The sequence below is a fragment of the Schistocerca cancellata genome, chromosome 1 (assembly GCF_023864275.1).
Source record: "Schistocerca cancellata isolate TAMUIC-IGC-003103 chromosome 1, iqSchCanc2.1, whole genome shotgun sequence".
Taxonomy (NCBI): Eukaryota; Metazoa; Arthropoda; class Insecta; order Orthoptera; family Acrididae; genus Schistocerca; species Schistocerca cancellata.
Genome location: NC_064626.1, coordinates 770208657 through 770233453, shown reverse-complemented (window position 1 = coordinate 770233453; position 24797 = coordinate 770208657). Strand labels below are relative to the sequence as shown.

Sequence of the window (24797 nt, the reverse complement as noted above, 5' to 3'; positions counted from 1 at the left end):
CCGTGAATCGTGTCCGCTTTTCTCAACGCATACTGCCGTACGGCGATGAATGACATATCGTTAGAAACATTTTTTAACCGGTTTCTGACATTGCATACCGGTTTTGCGCTATAACCTACTATTTGTGGAAAATTTTTAACATAAGACAGACTTTTAACTATCATAAGCAAAAGGTCATCATGGACACCCAGCTTCTTACTTTTATTTGTCGAAGCTAACTTATTAATCACGAATAAGAGACTCTTTTCAAATTATCAAAAATACCATTTTTATTAGCTTTATTAGCTGGATAATTGCTGTACAGCATTGTCACGGATAATAACCGTGACCACTGGGATAGTCCGTTATCTCCGCCGGTCGTACAAGCAGACTTTTCTGAAGGAATATACTTTCGGAAACGACAAACATATTTGCCATTGTTGCCAACGACTACATTTATTCCAAATACTGTCAGTATTTACAACTATAAATGTGCTAAAATTTCGCATGGGTCCCCTGTTCACAATTAACACTCAGCTGACACCTGGGAAACTGTTGTAATACCACGGCTAACCTAAAATCATCTGATGGAAGCATGCCTTTTCAACTGACACGAAGACAGTTGCGTATCAAAACTGCATTTGCGATCACTATGTACAAGTCGCAGGACTTGAAGAGCCAGATTGTATTTAACAAATCCTAACAAATCCCGTATTTACTTACGGATACTGTATGTACCATTTTCAAGGGTAACTAAATCAACTTACATTTTTGAATCCCTTAAAGAAAATGAGAACCACAAAATAAACGAAGATTACGTTCTTAAGTGAAATATTGTTTACACAGAGGTATTTTAACGTTCTGTAAGGAATTCTGTTGAAAATTATGTGCATGAAATTGTATACATAAAGATGTATCAGAAACTCATGATTATCATCTCACGTCGTTCGCTTCATTTTTACATATGTCTTCTCTTCATTTTCACAACTACCCTTGTCCCAAAGACTACATTTATTCCAAATACAGTCTTTATTTCGAACTACAAAAGCGTGAAAGTTTCGCACGGATCTACTAGTCTACTGATATAGATATACATCACAATCTCTATCACAGGCAGATCACACTACACTAGGGGCTGGAGGAGGATGAAGATATTTTCTCCGTCCCAACGACCATTCAGTTCAATTTCCGATATCACGATAATGCGAGGGGTATTCGGAAAGTAAGGTCCGATTTGACGGGAAATGGAAACCACTGTGAAAATGTGATGAAGCTCTGCACAGATGTGTTAGTGTCTCTAGTATGGCAGATCAGAGCACATGGTGGGCACGTAGAGATGCCTACAACAACAGTATCTCCCGCCAAGTATGTGGATCTGGTGAGAGATTTCGGCTCAAGCAATGCAGCCTACAAAACATAAAGGTCATCCGTTTCTTTCTTCAAGACAATTCTCAGCCGTATTCTGCAGGAACAATGAAGATGCTCCTACAGCGTTTTCGGTGGGAGATGTTTGATCACCTATAATACAGCCTTTAATTGGCTCCCTCTGAGTCTCATTTTTTCTGACATGAACCGCTGGCTACGAAGTCAACATTTTGGCACAGACTACGAGCTGTAGATTAGCGTAGACAATTGGCCGAAAGCATAAGCGACTGCTTTCTGTGCCGAGGGTGCTAGAAAGTTTGTACACCAATACGACAAAAAATGGTTCAAATGGCTCTAAAAAAGAACATCACCCACATCCATGCCCGAGGCAGGATTCGAACCTGCGACCGTAGCGATCGCGCGGTTCCGGACTGAAGCGCCTAGAACCGCTCGGCCACAAAGACTGGCACCCCTACGACAAAGTGTAAGTCAGAGCGGCGACTATTTACAGAGGTAGCTGGAAGGTGTGGCTAACTGTTGCGAATAAAGAAATTTTGATTTTCACTGTGGTTTCCATTTCGCGACCGACCAGACCTTACTTTCCGAACAGCCCTGGTATCTCCGAGAGCAGCAAACACCTGCCAACACAGTAGTTTCGTGATTAATCCATATGGCTCAGTCCACATTTCCAAGCACATGGCATTAGCAAACGCGTAGCGACAAGTATTCACCTAACATCAACCACTTCCCGCACGAACTGTTTCACAATAAACACGCAAGTGCGCCTCCTGTCTCGTTCCGTTACGACCTACACCGTGACGCAATGAACTTGCGTCGCACGCGCAGACACAACAAGCACTGATAATGTTACCCTTCTACATTATTATTATTATTATTATTATTATTATTATTATTATTATTATTTCTTTCTTTTCTCAGACGTTATGTCTGGTCAAAAATGAAAAGTGACGCGGACCTTGATCAAGCGTGACTTCCTTTTAACTGTACGGTATATGTTATATTGCATTTAGGAACTTTCGGGTAATTGAACATGTATCAATAATTACGGATTTCTGTAGTTGTATATATAACTTAGGATGTAGCTGTGTTGCGTTGATGTACTCGTGGATATTGTGTGGTATGACTCCTGTAGTTGATAGTATAATTGGTATAATGTCAACTTTATCCTGATGCCACATGTCCTTGACTTCCTCAGCCAGTTGGATGTATTTTTCAATTTTTTCTCCTGTTTTCTTTTGTGTATTTGTTGTATTGGGTATGGATATTTCGATTAGTTGTGTTAATTTCTTCTTTTTATTGGTGAGTACGATGTCAGGTTTGTTATGTGGTGTTGTTTATCTGTTATAATGGTTCTGTTCCAGTATAATTTGTATTCATCATTCTCCAGTACATTTTGTGGAGCATACTTGTATGTGGGAACGTGTTGTTTTATAAGTTTATGTTGTAAGGCAAGCTGTTGATGTATTATTTTTGCTACATTGTCATATCTTCTGGGGTATTCTGTATTTGCTAGTATTGTACATCCGCTTGTGATATGATCTACTGTTTCTATTTGTTGTTTGCAAAGTCTGCATTTATCTGTTGTGGTATTGGGATCTTTAATAATATGCTTGCTGTAATATCTGGTGTTTATTGTTTGATCCTGTATTGCAATCATGACTCCTTCCGTCTCACTGTATATATTGCCTTTTCTTAGCCATGTGTTGGATGCGTCTTGATCGATGTGTGGCTGTGTTAGATGATACGGGTGCTTGCCATGTAGTGTTTTCTTTTTCCAATTTACTTTCTTCGTATCTGTTGATGTTATGTGATCTAAAGGGTTGTAGAAGTGGTTATGAAATTGCAGTGGTGTAGCCGATGTATTTATATGAGTGATTGCTTTGTGTATTTTGCTAGCTTCTGCTCGTTCTAGAAAGAATTTTCTTAAATTGTCTACCTGTCCATAACGTAGGTTTTTTATGTCGATAAATCCCCTTCCTCCTTCCTTCCTGCTTAATGTGAATCTTTCAGTTGCTGAATGTATGTGATGTATTCTATATTTGTGGCATTATGATCGTGTAAGTGTATTGAGTGCTTCTAGGTCTGTGTTACTCCATTTCACTACTCCAAATGAATAGGTCAATATTGGTATAGCATAGGTATTTATAGCTTTTGTCTTGTTCTTGCTGTCAATTCTGTTTTCAGTATTTTTGTTAGTCTTTGTCTATATTTTTCTTTTAGTTCTTCTTTAATATTTGTGTTATCTATTCCTATTTTTTGTCTGTATCCTAGATATTTATAGGCATCTGTTTTTTCCATCGCTTCTATGCAGTCGCTGTGGTTATCCAATATGTAATCTTCTTGTTTAGTGTGTTTTCCCTTGACTATGCTATTTTTCTTACATTTGTCTGTTCCAAAAGCCATATTTATATCATTGCTGAATACTTCTGTTATCTTTAGTAATTGGTTGAGTTGTTGATTTGTTGCTGCCAGTAGTTTTAGATCATCCATGTATAGCAAATGTATGATTTTGTGTAGGTTTGTTCCAGTAATATTGTATCCATAATTTGTATTATTTAGCATGTTGCATAGTGGGTTCAGAGCAAGGCAGAACCAGATAGGACTTAATGAGTCTCCTTGGTATATTCCACGCTTAATCTGTATTGGCTGTGATGTGATGTTATCTGAATTTGTTTGGATATTAAGTGTGGTTTTCCAATTTTTCATTACTATGTTCAGGAACTGTATCAATTTAGGATCTACTTTGTATATTTCCAATATTTGTAGTAACCATGAGTGGCGTACACTATCAAAAGCTTTTTGGTAATCAATGTATGCGTAGTGTAGCGATCTTTGTTTAGTTTTAGCTTGATATGTCACCTCTGCATCTATTATCAGTTGCTCTTTACATCCTCGTGCTCCTTTGCAATAGCCTTTTTGTTCTTCATTTATAATTTTCTTCTGTGTTGTATGTGTCATTAATTTCTGTGTAATGACTGAAGTTAATATTTTGTATATTGTTGGTAGGCATGTTATGGGGCGATATTAAGCTGGGTTTGCTGTGTCTGCTTAATCTTTAGGTTTCAGATAAGTTATTCCATGTGTAAGTGTATCAGTACATACACATAAGTGTATATTATTATTATTATTATTATTATTATTATTAGTGTAGTTTTTGGTGACAAACCGATTTGCTGCATAGGCGGAGACCTACAAGGTCAGTCACAATGAAATGTGTGTCTGCAATTTTGATGACGTCATGGGTGTATGCAGACGAGTGATCGGTAGCTTCCGTGCATACTACTACCCTTCTTTGTGGACGGTGCGTCTTATTTGCAAATCCCTTCTTAGCATGACCGCTGCCGCGACTGAAAGTAATTGTTTTAGCACTGTGCGGCTGTGGATTACCAGGGGGCGACGCTGGTAGTTTTAAGCAGCGGCAGATCCAACCGAAGCGGTGTGTAGCGGCGGTGGTGGCGGCAGTGGAAATGGGGGCGGGGAGGAGAGGCTACCGCAAGATGGTGGGCGACCCGGGTTCTGCTGGCGGATTGATATTAATTAAGCCCGCTAACCCCAGGGGGGCGGTTTGTTCTCTACTGCCTCAGCTGATTAACCCCGGTGTTGATTTAATCACCAGCTGGGTAATTGGTGTCTCTCCAACTCGGCGCGCGGCGCGGCGCCGCACCGCAGCGCACCGCCGCCTCTTGTTTGCATATTCATCAATTGGTCCGGCCCGCGGCTGGCCCTCCTGGCCGGCGCTGACTCTGGCCGGCAAAACACGGGGGCGGCGCGACCCGCACGGGGCACGGGCGCGGCCCACGCTGCCCGCTCGCCTGCGCCGCAGCCGCAGGTGCCGCCCCACAGGGATCCGAGACACCACGCGACAACAATTACCTCATCCCTCTTTGCACAATAAAGGGAGGAGACGGAAAGAAAACAGAGCCTCACTCCACCTGCTCACAAAATATGAGTGACTTGCTGTTTCAGCGACACAACCACAAATCTACAGATATATTTTGGATTCGATCCCCGGACAGATCTAAATTTTTTTGAGTAGTCGACGTGACAGTCACTTCTATCAAAGTTTTCAATACGCGACTGCTGCCTTGATCCACAGTCCGGAATCCACAGTCACCTGCAGGATGTCACAACTTAAACGGACAGATAAAACACGAAACGATGAGGTTCGACAGCACGTAGGTCGAAAGTTAATCTGAGCAATTATAATACTGTGCCGGCATACAGGACCAGCAACTATGTTTTATTCTTTATTTACTTCCATCTTACAGTTGCATACGTATTCCTCAATAGTGACTAATTTCGAACGAGTCAGTTCGTTTCCGAACAATATACTAAGTTCACCTAGTGTATGGACGTCAACTGCGCCAAAAACAAAAAATGGTTCAAATGGCTCTGACCACTATGCGACTTAACATCTGAGGTCATCAGTCCCCTAAAACTTAAAACTACTTAAAACTAACTAACCTAAGGACATCACACACATCCATGCCCGAGGCAGGATTCGAACCTGCGACCGTAGTGGTTGCGCGATTCCAGACTGTAGCGCCTAGAACCGCTTGGCCACTGCGGCCGGCACGCCAAGAACAGGCAGTTCGAATGTATACTGTACGAACAAAACAAAAGTCATACATTACACTGGAATTATTTTACATTTTAGTGACAAAAACGCAGGTAATAGTTCTAAAAGGAACGGAATCGTCCGAAACTAGCCACCAATAAGGAGTATGTGAGCAACTGTGCCAGGAAAGCGAAAGATATTATAAAGTAAAGATTTACAAGCACGGACGGGCTAGTTGGACATTTCATACAATATCTAGAATCTCTGAATTTGTAATAAAAGGAGCAGGTGAGGAGAAAAACTTGGGGCAAATATTAAGAGTATGTAAGAAATATTATCGAAAATCTTGGGCGATGAAATAGGAAATGATGAACGATCGCAATCAGTCAGAATACTGACGACTTAAAAAAGACGAATAACTGGGTAGATGAGCTGACCATCAAGTCGTACGGAGGCAAGGACCTCTACTATACACATGGTTAGTATTGTTTAACAATAATCATCGTGTTCACAACCGGCTTACTTTAGTTTTATCTCCAATAATTAATCGTGTGGTACGAAGATGGGACTGGCCATATCATTCAAATTAACTTATACTTACATAGATATAAATATTAAGTCCCTTGCACTAACTTCTTAGCAAAGAATTAGGGTTAAGAGTAAATGTAATGAATCGTCCGACGCCCGAGAAAAATCTCCAAATAAAAATAAAAAAATGGACGAATACAGAAGTCAAATACCAACTGTGCTCAAAGTAGGATGATATACGAATTAATACGGAAGCCAAACAGTGAATTAACATAGTTGAAGAACGATATCACTGAAATGAAACATGGACAACTGATAGATCGGAAAAATGACCGAGCTCTAAACACTTGAAATTAATATTGTGCAACTGAGGAATTGTAAAAATAAAACAGGCAAATAAAACTACGAGATGATGAGGCGATCAACAGAACAAACGAGTAATTAATTGAAAACACTTGGCAGTAGACGGAAAAGATATCTTGTGCACCTATATTAGCAACTTGATCTAGTTAAACGAGTCAATCAGTAATATTATTAGCTACGAAATGGAAACACATATAAGGTTACAAAAACTTCTAAAAAGTGATACAAGTTACGCGCTACATTGGTTGTCGACGCAGAATGAAGCGGACTAGAGGATAGCGTGTCAAAGTGGGAGGGATAAAGGGGGTAAGGATGAGTGGGCGGGAAGATGGGAGTGTGGAATGGGGTGGGGGGTTAAGCTTCTCAACGCAGGGCTTCGAAGGCTTGACTCCTGCATAATTTGACTTGAACTTCTGTTCTGTGTAGTCGTCCGGCATAGACTCCATCAAATTCCACTGCAAAAGCCCACTGCTTCACCAGTCTCTAGTGCGCTACAAATGTGTTTAAGTAGTTCCTTACCTACCGTAATTATTAAACTTCCTGGCAGATTAAAACTGTATGCCGGACCGAGACTCGAACTCGGGACCTTAGCCTTTCGCGGGCAAGTGCTCTATCGCGGTAGAGCACTTGCCCGCGAAAGGCAAAGGTCCCGAGTTCGAGTCTCGCTCCGGCACACAGTTTTTAATCTGCCAGGAAGTTTCATATCAGTGCACACTCCGCTGCAGAGCGAAAATTTCATTCTGGAAACATACCGTAATTATTATTCGACAAGTAATATTGTTTGCATTTTATTCTACATATGAGTGCGTTATCTAGGGCTGAAGTTCAGCGAAGTTTATGGCTACACACAGGCATTAAATCATAATTATTATTTGGCTTCCTCGATAGTTAACAAAACAGATGTAAGATATTACTACGAAAATTTTGTCGCTCTAGACTTTCTACTACCGAAAATACAACAGAATTCCCGTGTGGTATAATGTACTACGTTAAGACTACGACGAATCACCTGGCAGTAGCTGCACTTACAGACAGGCCTGTACCGAGGAGAACTTGCGTCTATGGCAGAACTGCCAAGACTACTGCTTCCCTCGAAAACTTACCTTTCTTAAATGTTTTCTACGCATAATTAACGAACTGTAATTATGAAAGTAGGTTTGATAAACATCTAGCACAGTAAAATCGACCATCCAGTGAGATTTTATACAAGAATTACACGGATTAAAAGCTTGGCAAAAGTAGCAAAGAACATTAAGATTTATTATGTTATCCGAGATGTGAGAATTTCAATATCAGAATAACAACGATGTACTGAATACATAATTAAGGCCAGTTTCAATGGTCTTACGTCACCAGACGTCTGAGCCATGCAGAGCATACGTTTGTTTATTCTAGAGTTCAATATAGATAAAGAAAGTATACCAGTCCATTAGCACAACGACTGTAACAACTCCTGTAATATTTTTAATCAGACACAAAAGGCTCATTCGGGAATTCTTTTTTGTTTACACAGTAGACGGCATCAGCTGAAACTCACGAGCAGCAAAAGTACTGGCTGGAGGAACGAATAAAGTACATATCCCATCCACCTTTTATGTTTGATTTATCCACAGTCATGTATCGCTACAGTCCTCAGTCGCAGAAATCGAAAAAAAACCCGATTATAACATACGCAATATTCATGAATGTGCCTGTGTTTCAGATTATGTCTGTTATATTATCATTTGATGCCTACTATTCATTTCATTTAACAATGTATCGTTATGTTATTTTATATTTGATACTGTATAACAAATTTTTGCATACTGAGCACTGAGTTGTTATAAAATTGGCCCCAGCTTCGATTACCAGAACATGGTCACCTGAACATAATCCATGTTAGTGATGGTAGAAACCTGTTCGATGGTAGTCGTTTCTTTAGGATGCTATCAGAAGAAAATGCCATTGACAACGGCATGCATTTACAGTCGCGTGTCGAGGGAAAGGCTGCTTATTAAAGGCACTAGAACGCCAGGGATAGGAGAACTCACCTACCTGTCCTGGTTAATTCTTAAACCATCTTTTGTTTTCGTTTTTTTTTCCTCCGGTCAGTTTTTGCGCCTCTTCTGTGCTGCGCCATTGGCGGGAGCGTATCTCACCACGCCTCGTTATGGAGCTGCTTACATGCTATATTTTCCAGCTTCTCTCTCTCTCTCTCTCTCACACACACACACACACACACACACACACACACACACACAGAAACACTAGGCCACTTACCCTGAGCGACGCGAGGCGCGGGTTCTCCTGCGCTAGCTTGGCCAGCTTCATGTGGTTGCCCTGTGCCGCTGCCACCAGCCACTCGCGTGCCTTTGGTTCCTGGCAATATGAAAAATGTTAATAAATCTGTCAGAGGACAAATTACATATTAGATGTAGATATTCTTATGGAAACGTAAGTATGCCCACATATTTACGATGACTGCTAGGCAAGTAGGACTGATTAACTAACACAGCGTATTACGATGCAGTTTTGAGAAGTGAAACAGGACTACTTCCTAACAACTAAGGTCAGTACAAAATCAACCATCCCTCTATATTTCTTTTAGCAGCCGATATATACAAGGTGTTTACAAATGAATCGTCGGATTTTGAGCTCTTATACATTCAAACATTTAATACCCACTCGAGTGTACTAACGACCAATGAAGAGAACATATTTTAGGCCTAATGTTTTGTTCACGTCGTTGAACTACTCCGGGAAATAATGAAAGATGAGGAATTTACACACCGACTCGTGCGCAGTGATGAAGACATGTTCTACACAAATGGTAACAAAGTCCGCATAATGGGGAGCGGCAAATCTCAACGTTGCAGTGGAGATTGAAAGATTCAATAAAGGTGAATGACTTCCGCGCTGTTTCAAGTAACAAAGCGTACGGGCCCTAATGTTTACCTGGGAAAACTGTGACGGGTACAATGTACCCAAACATGTTGGTAGACTGACAGCGGATAACCCAAACTTCATATTTCACCTAGAGGGAACTCCGCCTCATTGGCATGGATTAGTACGTTGTCATCTGAACTTCCCTACCGATGGATTGAAAGTTGAGCACAGAATGATTTCGCACACTTCAGGTGGCCCCCACGATTGCCTGCACTTATAGTTTGCGATTTTTCTTTCCTTTTTTTTTTGCGAGGGACGGATACGTGAAAGCCAATGCAGTATTTACGTACCACCACTGCCGACAACAGTGACTGAACTCTAGGATAGCTTCACTGCTCTGCTTGCGAATATCATCAGCAACACGCTCTAGCGAGTACGGGTTGAACGTGACTACCGCGTAGATGTTCGGGGTGTAACACGAGGATAGCACATGGAACATTTGTAACGGTGCGTAAAAAAATTGAAAATTTACTTTTCCGTACAATGTGTCGTTATCTGTTTTGAATGTAATACTTTGTGAAATAAATTTACCCAATAACCGTTGAACCATTTATAAAAACCTTGTACATGTACACTGAATTAACTTTCAGTTTTCCGGCGTTCAGTTGTTGGTATGGGAAGAAGTACAAGAAATAAAAAGCATTCTCCACGCAACACTACTACTAAATTTTTTCCAACACTTACATAAAAGATTTTTACATATTATAACCTAAAACAGACGCGTGTTTTTGGGTAGTAGTACTGGATTGTAATGTAATGTCTTTCATTACAGTTTCCCGCACCGACGTGTCACTCCCGGGAAAGCTAAACATCAGAAATATGGAAGAGAACGAGTTTTGGAGTTTCAGCAACGAATTTTCATTCTGGCGTGCTGATCTCAAACTTCCTGGTATATTTTAAGTGTATGATGTAGCGAGACCCGACCACGAGACCTTTGCTATTAGCGCAGAAATGTTCTACCGATTTCCCACGCCGTCCTCACAGCAACTGCGAAATGTGAAGGTTCGAGCCCCAGTCCTGCACACTGTTTTAATCTGCCAGGAAATATCAATTTTGTTGTTACTGAGCCACACAGTACAGTGCGGGATGCGGAACGTTGAACATCTCATGTTCTTGGTAGATCTTCAGTTAATGAAGATGACAATGATGTCTAATACTCCGGACGGACTTTGAGCTAAGTTACTGGAAAAGCACTACACTAATAACATTAGTACTTCACTAACAACAAAGCAGAAAATACAACGCAGGCTTGTAGGAGAGTCTGGCCCACAGGAATGAAAGACTTGTACTGCCTGAGGAGTAAAACGTTACTTACCTTCCTACTTAGGCGGATTCGAAGATGTGCGGTGGTTTGTAACGACGATGTTGAAGGAACAAAGTTATGTTTTGAGTACACGCATTTTTCGCGAGTGTTGTTCGTCTAATAGACTGATACGGTATTCTGAGCAGAGCGCTTCCACGCGTCCTCACTTTATAAGTGAAACTCTGAATATAGCCCAGGCTGGCGGCAGTAGCAGAGGAGAAGGGACTGCTATATGGGGCATGCTTGGGACAGACCGCACCAGCCGAGGAATCCCGCAAAGCAGGTTGTTTGGGATCTCGGATGCATAGCGTGCACGAGGATACGCAATGTTCTCGTGAATGCCGAAAGAGAAGTAGAAAAGTCCCTGTATGAAGACAGAGGGTCGTTCCGACTGCAGAAACACGGCCGCCGGAATGAAGTATAAGGGAGTGGACAGGCGATGCAGCCTGAATAGTTAAGTCCCACTGCGGCACCATTGATCCGGAGGATTCCTTCTTTAGATGCTGCCAGTCAACCAACCCGCATCATCGCGGTGTTTCATCGGAACTCATCGCTACGCTTAGTGGGTAAACAGAGCCATCGGTGCGGGAGTTTCCTCTCAGTTTTTCAATGAGTAGGCAAGACATCTAAGTTTCAAGGCACTGACATCCGTCAAATTGTGCACTACGAATACAATCGTGATAACCATCACCGCGAGGGATGATTCATTGATATCTCAATCCATAAAAGAGTTTACAAAAAATATTTAGCGAAATTAGTTTGGCAGTTATCGTTCAGTAATGGTACATTGACCACACGATATTCCGCATACCAAAATAACAGAGTACACATCTTGAGCACAACAGGAGCCTTTTCCCATTATGTTACATATTTTTATGTGTGGTGGGGCAAGCAACATAATATTGTTAAAACCGTAATCAACTGTTAGAACAAACGCCATGGACCGTAGGTATAAATTAATATTTCGAAACGTTCAGTAGGCAAAGTACAGGAGAAATTAAATTTCAAGTTGCGACGAGTCGTAGTCTTAATGTTCTGACTCTTCCACTGCAAAATTATGCTGTTACTACATGAACATGACAGCAGGGTTTTCTGAGTATTATTATTCTGGTATAATGCATCTTATAAATTTAGAACCTTACGTCAGTCACATAGTTCTGATACACAGCAGAAAAGAGGATGGAACATCTTTCATTGAAGGATGCTCACTTACCGATGTGAGGGACACGGAGTCCTCGTCTTCTGCTCCACCCTGAAACAGGAGACAATACAATGAGATATCTCGCCAAGATCAATGGACACTATTCCACTGTCGTATCACGACATTAATAACCGGTAGTCAATACTAAGAAACGAAGTGTCAAAGAGCATATAGGATGAAATGATAAATCAACAGAAGCGTCTCATGCAGCAAGAAAAAAATAATTTTACAAGAGCTATGCCAGAATAACTATTCTAAGCACATAAAATCCCACAGCCAGAAGAAAATCATTAAAGAAAATTTTAAAAATCGCACAATGTCTCGCATACAAACAATTCATTGAATTCCAAACTAATGAAGTCAATGTGTTACTTAATTGTAGCATACTTTATCAGTATCTTGGTTTCCAATCCACTTCGATCGATAAACATAGTTAGTTTGCACATTTTGCTGTTGATCATTAATGGGCTGGTATCCTATTGACTATTCCCTATTTCTTTAACAATCTATGGCGTCTTCAAACAAAGAGCAGAGTGGCGAAGTTGTAGTAAATACAATTTTGTAAAGAACACCTAGCCGATCTGGGCAACGTAACGACACTGACCAATTGTACTAGACGTTGACCAATTGGACTACATGACCAGGAATGTACTGTATTCCGTCATGTACATGTAAATGACTTGGCCGACACCATTACTAGCTCTCTGCGGATGTTCGCCGATGACATATGTATATACAGGAACGTCAAGTGATTAGACAACTGTTGCGGGATACAGGATAGCTTGCATCGTGCGAGTGTGCCTTGTTGGCTCGGATATTTATAAAGTTATATACTTATATGGATATGGTGTCTGTTCTTTCGGACATAGCGTCTGTCATTAAACAGGAGATCCCGGGTTCGAGTCCCGGTCGGGGCACACATTTTCACCTGTCCTCGATGATATATATCAAAGTCCGTTAGCAGCTGAAGGCATTAATAGAATTCTAACTGCTTTATAAGGTTGGACTAAGGGAAGATGTAGGGGAGAGATGGGGGAGAGGGAGATATATATATATATATATAAGTGCGCGATTAGTCAAGGATTTATTTATTCAGCGTTCGACACTAAAAGCAATGAGAAAAAATCTCAGAGGGAAAAGCTACCAGTAAGGTGTTGTGAATCAAAAGAGAACCTTGCCATCAAAATTCTGAGAGGTTATGTTCCAATACAAATGACAGAACATATTACTTTCTCCAACATACACCTCGCGTAGTCAATAAAGGATTCTTCTTCGTACGTATCAACCGCGAAGGTATATAATATATGGAGGGGGGAAACAATTCTATTGCTAGGATGTGGAGTTTGGATGTAGCAGGAGGGGAAGGATTGTAGTATTTAGGGGTTCCTTGGAGTGGGATGTAACATTTCAGTTGACAATAAATGACATCCCACGTCATCAGTATTGCCGTTTGTTCAACCTGGTTGCCAGAGGCAGTAGTATCGTGGTTCGCAACCATTTTGCATCCAAAATACTTTAAAAATGACGTAATTTGTTGGTCATTACTCTTCATAGATGGATTTTATCATTTACGAGTAAGAGAATTCAACCTGAGTTTGAGCTATTGTACAGTTAATTTCACCTTACATCGTTACAATCAATACGCAAATATTCTAATACAAATAATGTGTATCTGATTGGTAATCTTCACTTAACGTCAATGGCAAAATTCGTGAGTTTCTTAAACGAACTGTACCAAACCATTTAATAAGGTAAACAAAATGTTACTTCAAAGACTGTAACTAAAAAGTTACCGGTTACATATATTTGTTGATTTCAATTCGTATCCGTACGTCGCACTCATCTCTTACCTAAAATGTTCGCACTAATATTTAGTCAATCTAAGAAACATACACTAAATACTATAACTACTACGATCATTGTCATCATCACCAACTTCTTGGTTAAGTCTAGGGACACAACAACACTAAAACAATACACATGGTAAATGTTACTTAAGAGACCTAATCTTCTTCACTCTGAGGCCTCCAGTTGCATTTAAACCCAGTGTTATAGGACGATGCTAGAAGCTGAAGAGGCAAATGATAAGGGGAATGAAGAAATGTTAAAACAGCGAGGTTAGAGTTAAACGTACCGTCCACGTAGTGGTAATCAGAGATGACGAAAAACCCAGAATGGACGTCTACAGAGAAGGAAAGTGGCCACGATGTTGCTCACAAAACAATGCCAGCTTTCGTCTCAAGCTCTTTACAAAAACCATAGGAAACAAAGTCACAATCGCCAGAAAATGTTCAAATGTTTGTGAGTTCTTAAGGGACCAAACTGCAGAGGACATCGGTCCCTAGACTTACATACTACTAACTTAAACTAACCTATGCTAAGAACAACACACACACACACACACACACAAACCCATGCCCGAGGGAGGACTCGAGTCCCCGGCGGGAAGGGGCGCGCAGTCAGTGACATGGCGCCTTTAACCACTCCACGCGGCCACAATCACCAGAAGGGAATGTGAATTTCGCTCTTCTCGAACACGAGTCCAGCTTTATTATTTTCTGTAAAATAGCTAGTGGCAACTTAGAACAAAATAAGTATGAGTCTATGGTGAACATCTTTGAAGAATTCGTTAGGGAATGGCAGATGGAACATGGGTCAAAGCAAACAAAGCAATCAGAAACAGATATTCTCTTTAACATCGCAATGGTGATTATGGTCTAGGTGAGAAACAGAAGGGACGACAAGGATTCGATTCGTGTAGATTACACAGATAACTGACGCGGCACGTGGGGAAAAGAAAATTTGGTAGAAATTGTAATGTAATGGAAAACTTGTCCAATCAGACGAAAGACAGGACTATAAAAAGTCTGCAGTCGGCAAGTAAAATAGGAAAATTAAGCACAGCCTTCGATATACTGGTGCTCCTTGTGTAACGTGCAGTCCATGAGATAAACATTAATGATTCTGTAAGCATACCATATCGATCGGGCTGCCCAGTTCTTAGGGAGACGGACATTTCAAACTGAGCGAACACGCGTTTTCATGTAGTCGCTGAGTAGGAGCCTGCAGTCCCTACGAAAGCGTGTTGCGGGGGAGCTATCAGTATCATCATATCTCTGTTAGTAATAGGTAACATATCTTTGTGGATTTGTTATTGTACTTTACGTATCTGACGTGTATTGTGCACTGTTAACTGTCTACGTGAAGAAAAACATGAGTTTCTGAGCATAGACAAATATCCATCATTAATTGCAACAAAATTGCCTGTGTTTATATATTACAGTAAAGACAACAGAATAACTCAGCAGAACACACAAGTAAACATTAAACTTGAGAATAGGAATTATTTTCGGAAATGCGTCATGCTGTTCCTTTTTCTTTCAGGCCATATTTACCATGTTTTTTGAGGTCGGCCCTTCTTGTCTCGTTACATCATTCTGAACGTTTCTGCGTCATTACAAAGTGCAGGTCTATCGTTTATAGGCTCTTCCGTAACGGCCATAAACCCCTAATCTATGTATTCGGTGGCCATCCTGGGCACTTTTCGCTTCTTTTTACGTCAAGCACTGTTCTTACCCTACGGTTTACGTTCTCGGCACTTGACATGCCCCTACCAGCGTAGGTGATCCTCCTGAAGCTTTCCCGCTATGTTTGCTGCCTTAAACGAGCCTCGCATGTGGACGTTGCTTACTCTGCCCTTTAAGGTTACTCGTCCAGACCAGCGTACCGTCTACAGGCACATATCTACATCTACGTGACTACGCTGTTATTCACACTTAAGCAACTGGCAGTGTGTACATCGAACCATTTTCACACTTCTGTAGGAGAAAGATGACTGAAATTTCGTAAACACCTCTAGCCACAACTAAAAACGCCTTTCTTTTGACCACTGCCACATCAATTGTCTCAACATATCTGTGACACCTTCTCCCCTATTTTGCGATAGTAGAAAACGTGCTGCCCGTCTCTGAACTTTTCCGAAGTCCTCCGTCAATCCTATCTGATACGGATCCCATACCGCGCAGCAATATTCCAGAAGAGGGCGGAAAAGCGCAATCTACGCAGTCTATTTAGTGAACATGTTGCGTCTTCCAAGTGGTTTACCCATTAATAGCAGTACCTGGCTCGCATTCCCCACAACACTATCTATGTGACCGTTCAAACTTACGCAGTTCGTAATTGTTATCCACAGGTTATTTAACTGACTTAACAGCCTTCAGGTTTGAGCGATTTATCGTGTAACCGAAATTTAACAGATTCGTTTTAGAACTCAAGTGGATGACCTCACACGTTTCGTTATTTAGAGTCAATTTCCGCGTTTCACATCACACAGATGTCGTGTCTAAGTTACTTTGCAACTGTTGTTGATCTCCTGATGACTTTAATACACGGTAAATGACAGCATCGTCTGCAGGCAATCTAAGAAGGTTGCTCAGATTGTCTTCTGAATATCTGTATAGGTTAGGAACAGCAGACAGCCTATAACACTTTCTTGAAGAACCCCAGATACCACTTTTTCTTTTACTCGATTACTTTCCGTCAATTACTACGAACTGTCACCTTTCTGACAGGAAATCACGAATAGAAGTATGGAATCAACTTAAGACTACCTGCCGACAGCACTCATTACTTCACTTTAATAAACTGCACATTTTCTGAATCCGTGCTTACGATGTGTCGTTAGATCGTTTTCTTCGAGGTACTGCGTAATGTTCGAACACAGTATATGTTCCAAAATCCTACTGCAAATCGACGTCAGTGATATTGGTCTGCCGGCCGTTGTGACCGAGCGGTTCTAGGCCCTTCAGTCCGGAACCGCGCTGCTGATACGGTCGCAGGTTCGAATCCTGCGTCGAGCATGGATGTGTGTGATGTCCATAGGTTAGTTAGGTTTAAGTAGTTCTAACTCTAGGGGACTGATGACCTCAAATGTTAAGTCCCATAGTGCTCAGAGCCATTTGAACCATTTGATATTGGTCTGGGGTTCAGTGGACCGCTCGTATTTCCTTTCTTGAGTACTGGCATGACTAGTGCAACTTTCCAGTTTTCAGACGCGGGTCTTCCTTGGAGCGGGTAGTGAGTAGTTGTATATAGCTGGTATGTATGGTGGTGTTATATCGACGTTCTACGAAAGGAACATAGTTGCTATACAATCGGGCCCGGCAGACTGATCTTTATTACGTGATTAAAGCTGCTTCGCTGCACCGACGATATCTATTTCTAAGCTACTCACATTTGGAGCTTTCTTGATCAGAATTCTGGAATATGTACTTTGGTTTCTTTGGCGAAAGAATTTCGGAAAATCGTGCTGAGTAATTTCGGTTTAGTGGCACTGTCATCAGTAACACCACCACTGTTATCGCGCAACTAAAATACTAATTGTGTCTGCATAACATGGAGCTTCCTCCGTCTGATTTGAGCATAGCCAAGCATTCTGGACCGAACGTTAGAGCTGGTCGTGTCTCTTGTTCAAATCTATTTCCTTTTACTTTGACAGGGGCGCATTGCGCATGAAATAAATAACAGAAAATAGTTGCTGGTAGCAGCAAACGTCATTTTATACGAAACTAAACAAAAGTTATGGTGAATACAAAAAATGAGACAAATGTCGAAGAAAGATTAGAAGTGAAAGCTGCGGTAAAATGAGAAATATTATTCAATCAGATCAAAGGAACGAGATATCAGGAATGACTGCTGAATTACCGTTCTTAAGTGTAGTAGCTCACGTGTTTAGGGTTGAAAACCATGCGCAGGTCATAGAAAACCGCAGTTGTATTAAACGGTGAGTGATTCAAGCCTCAGGGATTTTGAAGGGCAATATTCCAGTATGAAACTAACCAGGGTGATATTAATACTGTTAAGATAATACGGAGTGGGACTGTGGCCTCAAGTATTGTCAGGCAGAAGTTGTTGCCAAAATAGACAGTGACTTCAGTCACAAAAACCCGAGGCCTACGAGAAAGACAGGCCGCGGCGTGTACGTCACGAAGGTAGTCCTGCGCACGCTCGCTCAAATCAGCAGACAAACTACGTTTCTACACCTGTTAACTCGTAACTAGGCGTGTCCGCACAAACAAAACCTGAATCTTCTACTGGAATCCGCTATTATGGAATCTTACTGTTATTAGCCCTATAACGATGGGAAGTCCATGGGCCTACTTATAATTTGTTACGGCTGTACTAGCGTACAATAAAATCATGCTAAAATGATTATCATTTGCATAAGGCACCACTTCCAGCATGTAGTGAGTACTGTTAAGTAGAAGAGACTAAATCCTATGAACACGGCGTTATGCCATTTACATCGAGTATTGATCTTAAATTATATTTTGCTGTAGTACTGTTAATCAGTAAGCGTTCATAATAGCAGATTCTAGTGGAAGATGCAATTCTCGTTAGTACTTACACGCCCAGCTGCGAGTTGAAAGACTTAGAAACGCATTTCGTCTGCTGAGCTGAGCGAGCGAGCGAGTTCAGGACTACCTTCGTGACGTACGCCCCGCGGCCTGTCTTTCTCGTGGGCCTCGCAAAAGCCTCCGGTAACGCGGACATTATATTAATATGTTAAATTTCAACGGACAATGCTGTAAACTATACGAAAAGATCGTAATACGGACTGGTGTCGCACTGTCACAGCCCTTATCCTACCCTTTTGACCTCTTCGTGACTTCTTCAGCGCAACTATGTACACTATCTGATCAAAAGTATACGGGGATCCCAATGTAATGCGGCATCGACCGCTAGATGCCACGAGAGGCGAACCCGTCATTATAAAAGAAGGCGGGGAGTGTTTTGTTAGCAGTGTAGAAGCAGTAAATGCAGAAAGAGTCGGTCAGGAGATCCAACATCACCACTAACTGCTCCGATTTCGGCTCCCGAGGAAAAACAGGCTGCTATTCCTACTCAGACATTCAAGCACCTCACCGAAAGTGTCCCCAACGGAGTTCAAGTTGTCATAAAGGCGAAGGGTGAACACATCCCATAACAATGTCCACTACTAGATGTCCGAATACTTTTGACAATTTACGACGGCCTTTAACAAAAACTGCGACTGCTAAATAAATGTTCTAAACTAGGGGCACGAAGGGAAGTGTTACAGTGCGCATAGCTCTACTGCAAACCACTACTGACTTGCAATGCAATCACGATAAGAGGTATGGGGAATTCTTCAGTAAGTGGTTGCAATGAACCTGGTGAAACAGAATTTCGGTCAGAACCCCCCACGGCCCGGCACTCATTACGGAACGGCGCCGCAGGGAGGTGTACAGTTTGATGGCGCGGTGGCGGCTTTTTGCGGACCGCGGGTCCCTGGTGCCCACCCAGCCTGCATTTTTCCGCGGGCCGCAGTTTTTGGGGCGGGCCGCGTGGGCGACCCTATCACTGCGGTCGCCGCCTGATAATTACTGACGTGTTAGCCGCGGGCTTCGTTTTGTTTTTAATTTTAGCGCGACAAGCTTTTATTACACGTGCTTCCCCCGCTGGGAATATTTTTATACGCCGCGCTCTGCGTGTTTTTATTGGCTAATAGCTGCATCAGTCCCCGAGAAAGACAGATCAGCCCACTGTCACATTGTTAACAACCTTGGATATAAATAAATACAAACGTAAAAACGTGTTACGCTGCAACCAGCTAATAAGGTTACACTGATGGATGGCCTTGATACAGAAAACCTATCGGACAAAAATGCGGGTACAGGGACAAGCTCAGGCACACAAATTGAATAATTAAAATTCGTGTTTGCCACAAAGAAAGTCTGCATTGCGTTACTGTGGGAGTTGTTCATAGTCAGAACAAGACACTTTTAACTGAGTAACATCAACATAAATTTTTTAATTAAAACATACGTGTCCAGAGAAACGCCTGCTGACGAGCGGAATTAGGAGGAGTAAACTGCAAAATTAGTTTACGCGAAAAAATATTGACCCTGCTCGAGGGCGAATGAACGTGACATACATTTCGTCCCTCATTTGCTCACAATCTCAAAATACCTTTTAATTGTTGCAAAAGCAGTGCAGCTGCCCACGACAGGTATCAAAATCCCTGCCCTTGGATGCTACGTGTATTTCTTCACATACCGGGTGATCAAAAAGTCAGTATAAATTTGAAAACTGAAAAAATCACGGAATAATGTAGATAGGTACAAATTGACACACATGCTTGGAATGACATGAGGTTTTATTAGAAAAAAAAAGTTTAAAAATGTCCGACAGATGGCGCTTCATCTGATCAGAATAGCAATAATTAGCATAACAAAGTAAGACAAAGCAAAGATGATGATCTTTACAGGAAATGCTCAATATGTCCACCATTATTCCTCAACAATAGCTGTAGTCGAGGAATAATGTTGTGAACAGCACTGTAAAGCATGTCCGGAGTTATGGTGAGGCATTGGCGTCGGATGTTGTCTTTCAGCATCCCTAGAGATGTCAATCGATCACGATACACTTGCGACTTCAGGTAAACCCAAAGCCAATAATCGCACGGACTGAGGTCTGGGGACCTGGGAGGAAAAGCATGACGAAAGTCAACGGACCTTTACCCGTTCGAATCCTCTTCCTATGGCGATAGGATCGTAACGCTGAACTAGCTCATTCCCCATTCTGATATTACAGCTTCACTAAAAGCGCCTTTTCAGGTAACGTCAACCTGCTGCGATTACTGGCGCATTTGATTCTCTCTCTCATTACAGCTCCTTTTATACACGACTGTCACTGACGTTTTGCTGCCCACCGCCATCTGTCGGACATTTTGTGAACTTTTTTGGTTTTAACAAAACCCCATGTCATTCCAAGCATGTGTGTCAATTTTTACCTCTCTATCTACATTATTCCGTGGTTTATTAAGATTTCAAATTTATACTGACTTTTTGATTACCCGGTATATACTGATGTAAATTTTGTAAATTAGTCCCGATGTGAGAACTCTCACAATTACGGAATTTATTTAAAGTACATGAAACAACGAAGGATGTTTCATTAGTTTTATGCAGAACTCTTCTTAGTTTATTAAGTTTGTCTGAACAACTGTTAAAACAGAGATTATTTCTGGTGACAAACCGGCGTAGGTGTACATACAATACAAACGAATGTATGTATCTAAGTTCTTCAATAGCAAACAGGTACAGCCGATATACAACCCGAATTCACAAAAAGTTATACGACCGAAACAACAGGAGCGAACCAACCCTTCAGTCGGCCAAGTAATGTTGCCCCATAGTCGAAAAAAATATCAACGCGAGCGATGGTTTTTGGTACTATGAAGGCAAAAGAACTATGTAGTGACAAAATTAAAGATACTGACAACCTACTCGTTATACTGTGACTGTGCATTATCTACCATTTTCTTTGCTAATAGCACATTTATCGGACTAGTTAAGCCACTTTAGTATTCTCTGGACTCCAGGAAGACCCCTGACAGAAAAAACTGTTAAATGATCATCGTCTTGAAATGAGGGAAGTTATCAGCAATAAACAGGCTGAAACCAAATATGTTCCACTGGACATCCCGGTCATCATAAACGCGCAAGAGTTCTTGACAGCGATAGCACACTTTACTAGACAGTAAAAACTGCAGTCAGCTGTTCTGGGCACTGTGCACGCAGCTGTTCGGTACACTTTCGAAAATATTGCCAAGAGTTTAAAACATTTTTTTCTGAACGTGCAACAAGTGTATATAGTAGTGTAGCCACTGGGAAACTGACAGACTACTGACTTCATCTGCACAGAAACAGGGCACCCCCCACCCCACCCCCTCGTGGAGTCAACGTTTCTATGAAGACATGGCAGTCTTGACTTTTTCTTACTACAAGTATGGTTGGGAGCTGTCATACGACTGGATAAAAAATAATCCTCATGATAAATTCAATGCAGTATTCAGTATCTGGAAGGATTGTTCAGACTCTGAAACTTCGGTTTTTAGAATAATTCAAAGAAAATTTAATGTATGATCACAACTATTTTTCACAAAAAATTACTTCCGACTAGCGGCAGCATTTGGTTAAAAAAATTTAAGTCGCCAAACAAATAAGAAAATTGTATCCTATATGTTTTATGTTCACGTCACGTCAGTATTTACGAAAGAGGATGATGGGTGCAAACTGGTGGGAAGAGAGGGACAGAGCTTCTATATATTTAAACTAAAAAGTAATTGTTTTTGTTTAAGTATAAATTTACAATGCAGGAACAGCCATTAAACTTTCAAAACCAATCAAAAATTGATATTAAAAACATTCGTACGAAAAAACCATATTTACTTAAATACATAAATTTTGAATACTTCATTTTTAGAAATATACTTTTTATTTATCTTTTCCTGAAATAAGATACATTATTTGTCTCTGAAAAGTTGGCAACCTTAGCCACCGCTCATCTCTAACCGAAAAGGCTGACCAGGTATGTCAGTGAAAACACTCCTACCCGAAGACTGAATGAAAAAAATCATATAACTGAAGTAATCGTGAGAGACTTGTCTTAGTCGGTTGTCTCACATTAAGTGAAACAGCTCAAACCAGGAGAGCGAGTGAAAAACATGTATATACAGTTGACGTGGCCGCCACGAAAAAACAATCGACTGGTCGATCGGTTATTAAAACACTCGGTTGTCCTATTACTATTCTGCGGGGTTTTAAAAACTTGACTGCAGCTGCAAATCTCGTTCATTTAATCAATTAGTTCAACGACAGTGCGAAGAGCGCAGCTTTTCAGACACTGTACTAGTATATAGTGCTCCGTCTCTAACGGCTTCGACGTCATCAAGACTATCATCATTTCTCTAGAAATGTCTATTTAAGCTCCCAGCCACCTCTATTGTATTCTGGCCAGTTTTCACAACTTCTAAAGGAAAAGTTACATGTTTTAACCTTTGTGTGTGTGTGTGTGTGTGTGTGTGTGTGTGTGTGTGTGTGTGTGACGCGCGCGCTCGCTCGCGAATACGCATGTTAAACGATACGTGCTTGTAACTTTTTAAAGCATTGTGACAGCTAGTGTGAAATTCAATTTAGGCACCGATAAATTCAGTATTTTACGTGAAATATTTTAAAGTATCAAACGCTACACAGTTAATGTAATACAATTTTGACCACTGCGGCTAAAGAAATAGGAATTATATGGAACGAAAAAGTCCCCTTTGTGTGTCATGAAACCCCATAACAACAAAAAGTCAAATTAATAATAATAAAAAAAACAAGAACGCTAAGCTTTAAGTGCCCTGTGCCGGCGGCGTTGAGGCTATAAAACTCTAATTCTTTATATAAGCGACAATAGTGAGGCGCGCAGATTTATTTAGTCTTCAATGGCAGTTATTGACAATGCAGTCACTCCAGCCGTTAATACGGGTGATTTAAGCGTTTTCGCGACACAGGTCATAAATAATTCTAAATTGTGCGACGCCTGCTGTCCAAAGATTAATGGGGTTTGATCTATGGCTATCGCATTTGCCATTAAGCTCTTGTACTGGCACCTTTATTTGGCCGCAATTAAAAGCAATTCATGGCTGCCCACCACTTACAAATTAGACGTTGCTCTAAGCTTCATCATCCTGCGCCAATTAAAACAACTGTTAATGCGACCGGCGAGCATTTAAGAAAAGCGAACACAAATAATGATGGTACAATGATCCGCTGCTTGTTCTTAACAAATGAGAACAGCACGACCGCATCTCATCAGACGGCGAAGACGATGTGCAATCAGTTTTGAATTTAGTTGCTAAAGACCTCACACGTGCCAGCGCTTCAAAACATGAAAAAAGAGAGCAAACTTGACAAACATCCTCTGCTTACCGGAAGCCACTTCGCCGACAGTTCAATGAATTGGCGACTGAATGCCGCAGCTACCACCTGTCGTACTCGACAGAACGTCAAAGCAAAAAGATTCGTGTCATGTTTCCGTTTACGGAGTCGGCACACAGAAAAATGAATCAAGCACTTCGTTTGCGTTGCTCCTCCGTACTGCTTGCTTTCTACGCCAGTCGAAAGTTTATTGACCTGCGTCAATGTAGTTAAACTTTTATCTGTAACTGGTTCCTTTTCGAATTATTCCAGAGTGCTATCAAGATTTCAAAACGCCTTTCCTTTCCCCGGAGCGCGTCATATTTCAGTGTGACGTGAGCATTGTGGCTCAGCAGTGCAGGGCGCCCGCTGTGATGGGACCGTTGTTCGGCAGTAAAGCACGCCTGCCGACCGCTTGGCTGGACAAGCCATTTGTATCGCAGACAGTACACAAAGCACGCCACACTGAGCTGCCTGAAGCATCGCCCTGGGAACTGTGTAACTTCTTATTCCGACGGGTGTCCTCTGGAAACGCATAGGCTGGATCAGCTCAGCACGCGGGACAAATACTGAAATACGAGAATGTCACTCTTAGCAGCTCTGAACGGTTGCACGTGGATACAAAATGTAGCTTTCAGCCTTTCCTGAGTCCTAATAGATAATCAAGTCCTTAGCAGGGGATGGATCTATCCATGGACGGCCATGATGTTGCGGATGGCTAGATAGCATTGCGACCGTGATGTTTAAATCTCTGAGGAGGAGCCACTCTAAAAGATAATGAATTGTCTT

General features: G+C 41.4%; 1 protein-coding gene across 1 annotated transcript in view; it reads right to left on the bottom strand.

Moving 5' to 3' along the window:
• The window catches only part of LOC126101437 (ankyrin repeat domain-containing protein SOWAHA), a 408466-nt gene that overhangs the window by 259185 nt on the left and 124484 nt on the right, over positions 1-24797 (bottom strand). The window contains exons 5-6 of the mRNA XM_049912125.1: positions 12256-12294; positions 9074-9172 (exon numbers count right to left, since the gene is read on the bottom strand). Of these exons, the coding sequence (XP_049768082.1) occupies positions 9074-9172; positions 12256-12294 (138 nt within the window). The remainder of the gene's footprint in view (positions 1-9073; positions 9173-12255; positions 12295-24797) is intronic.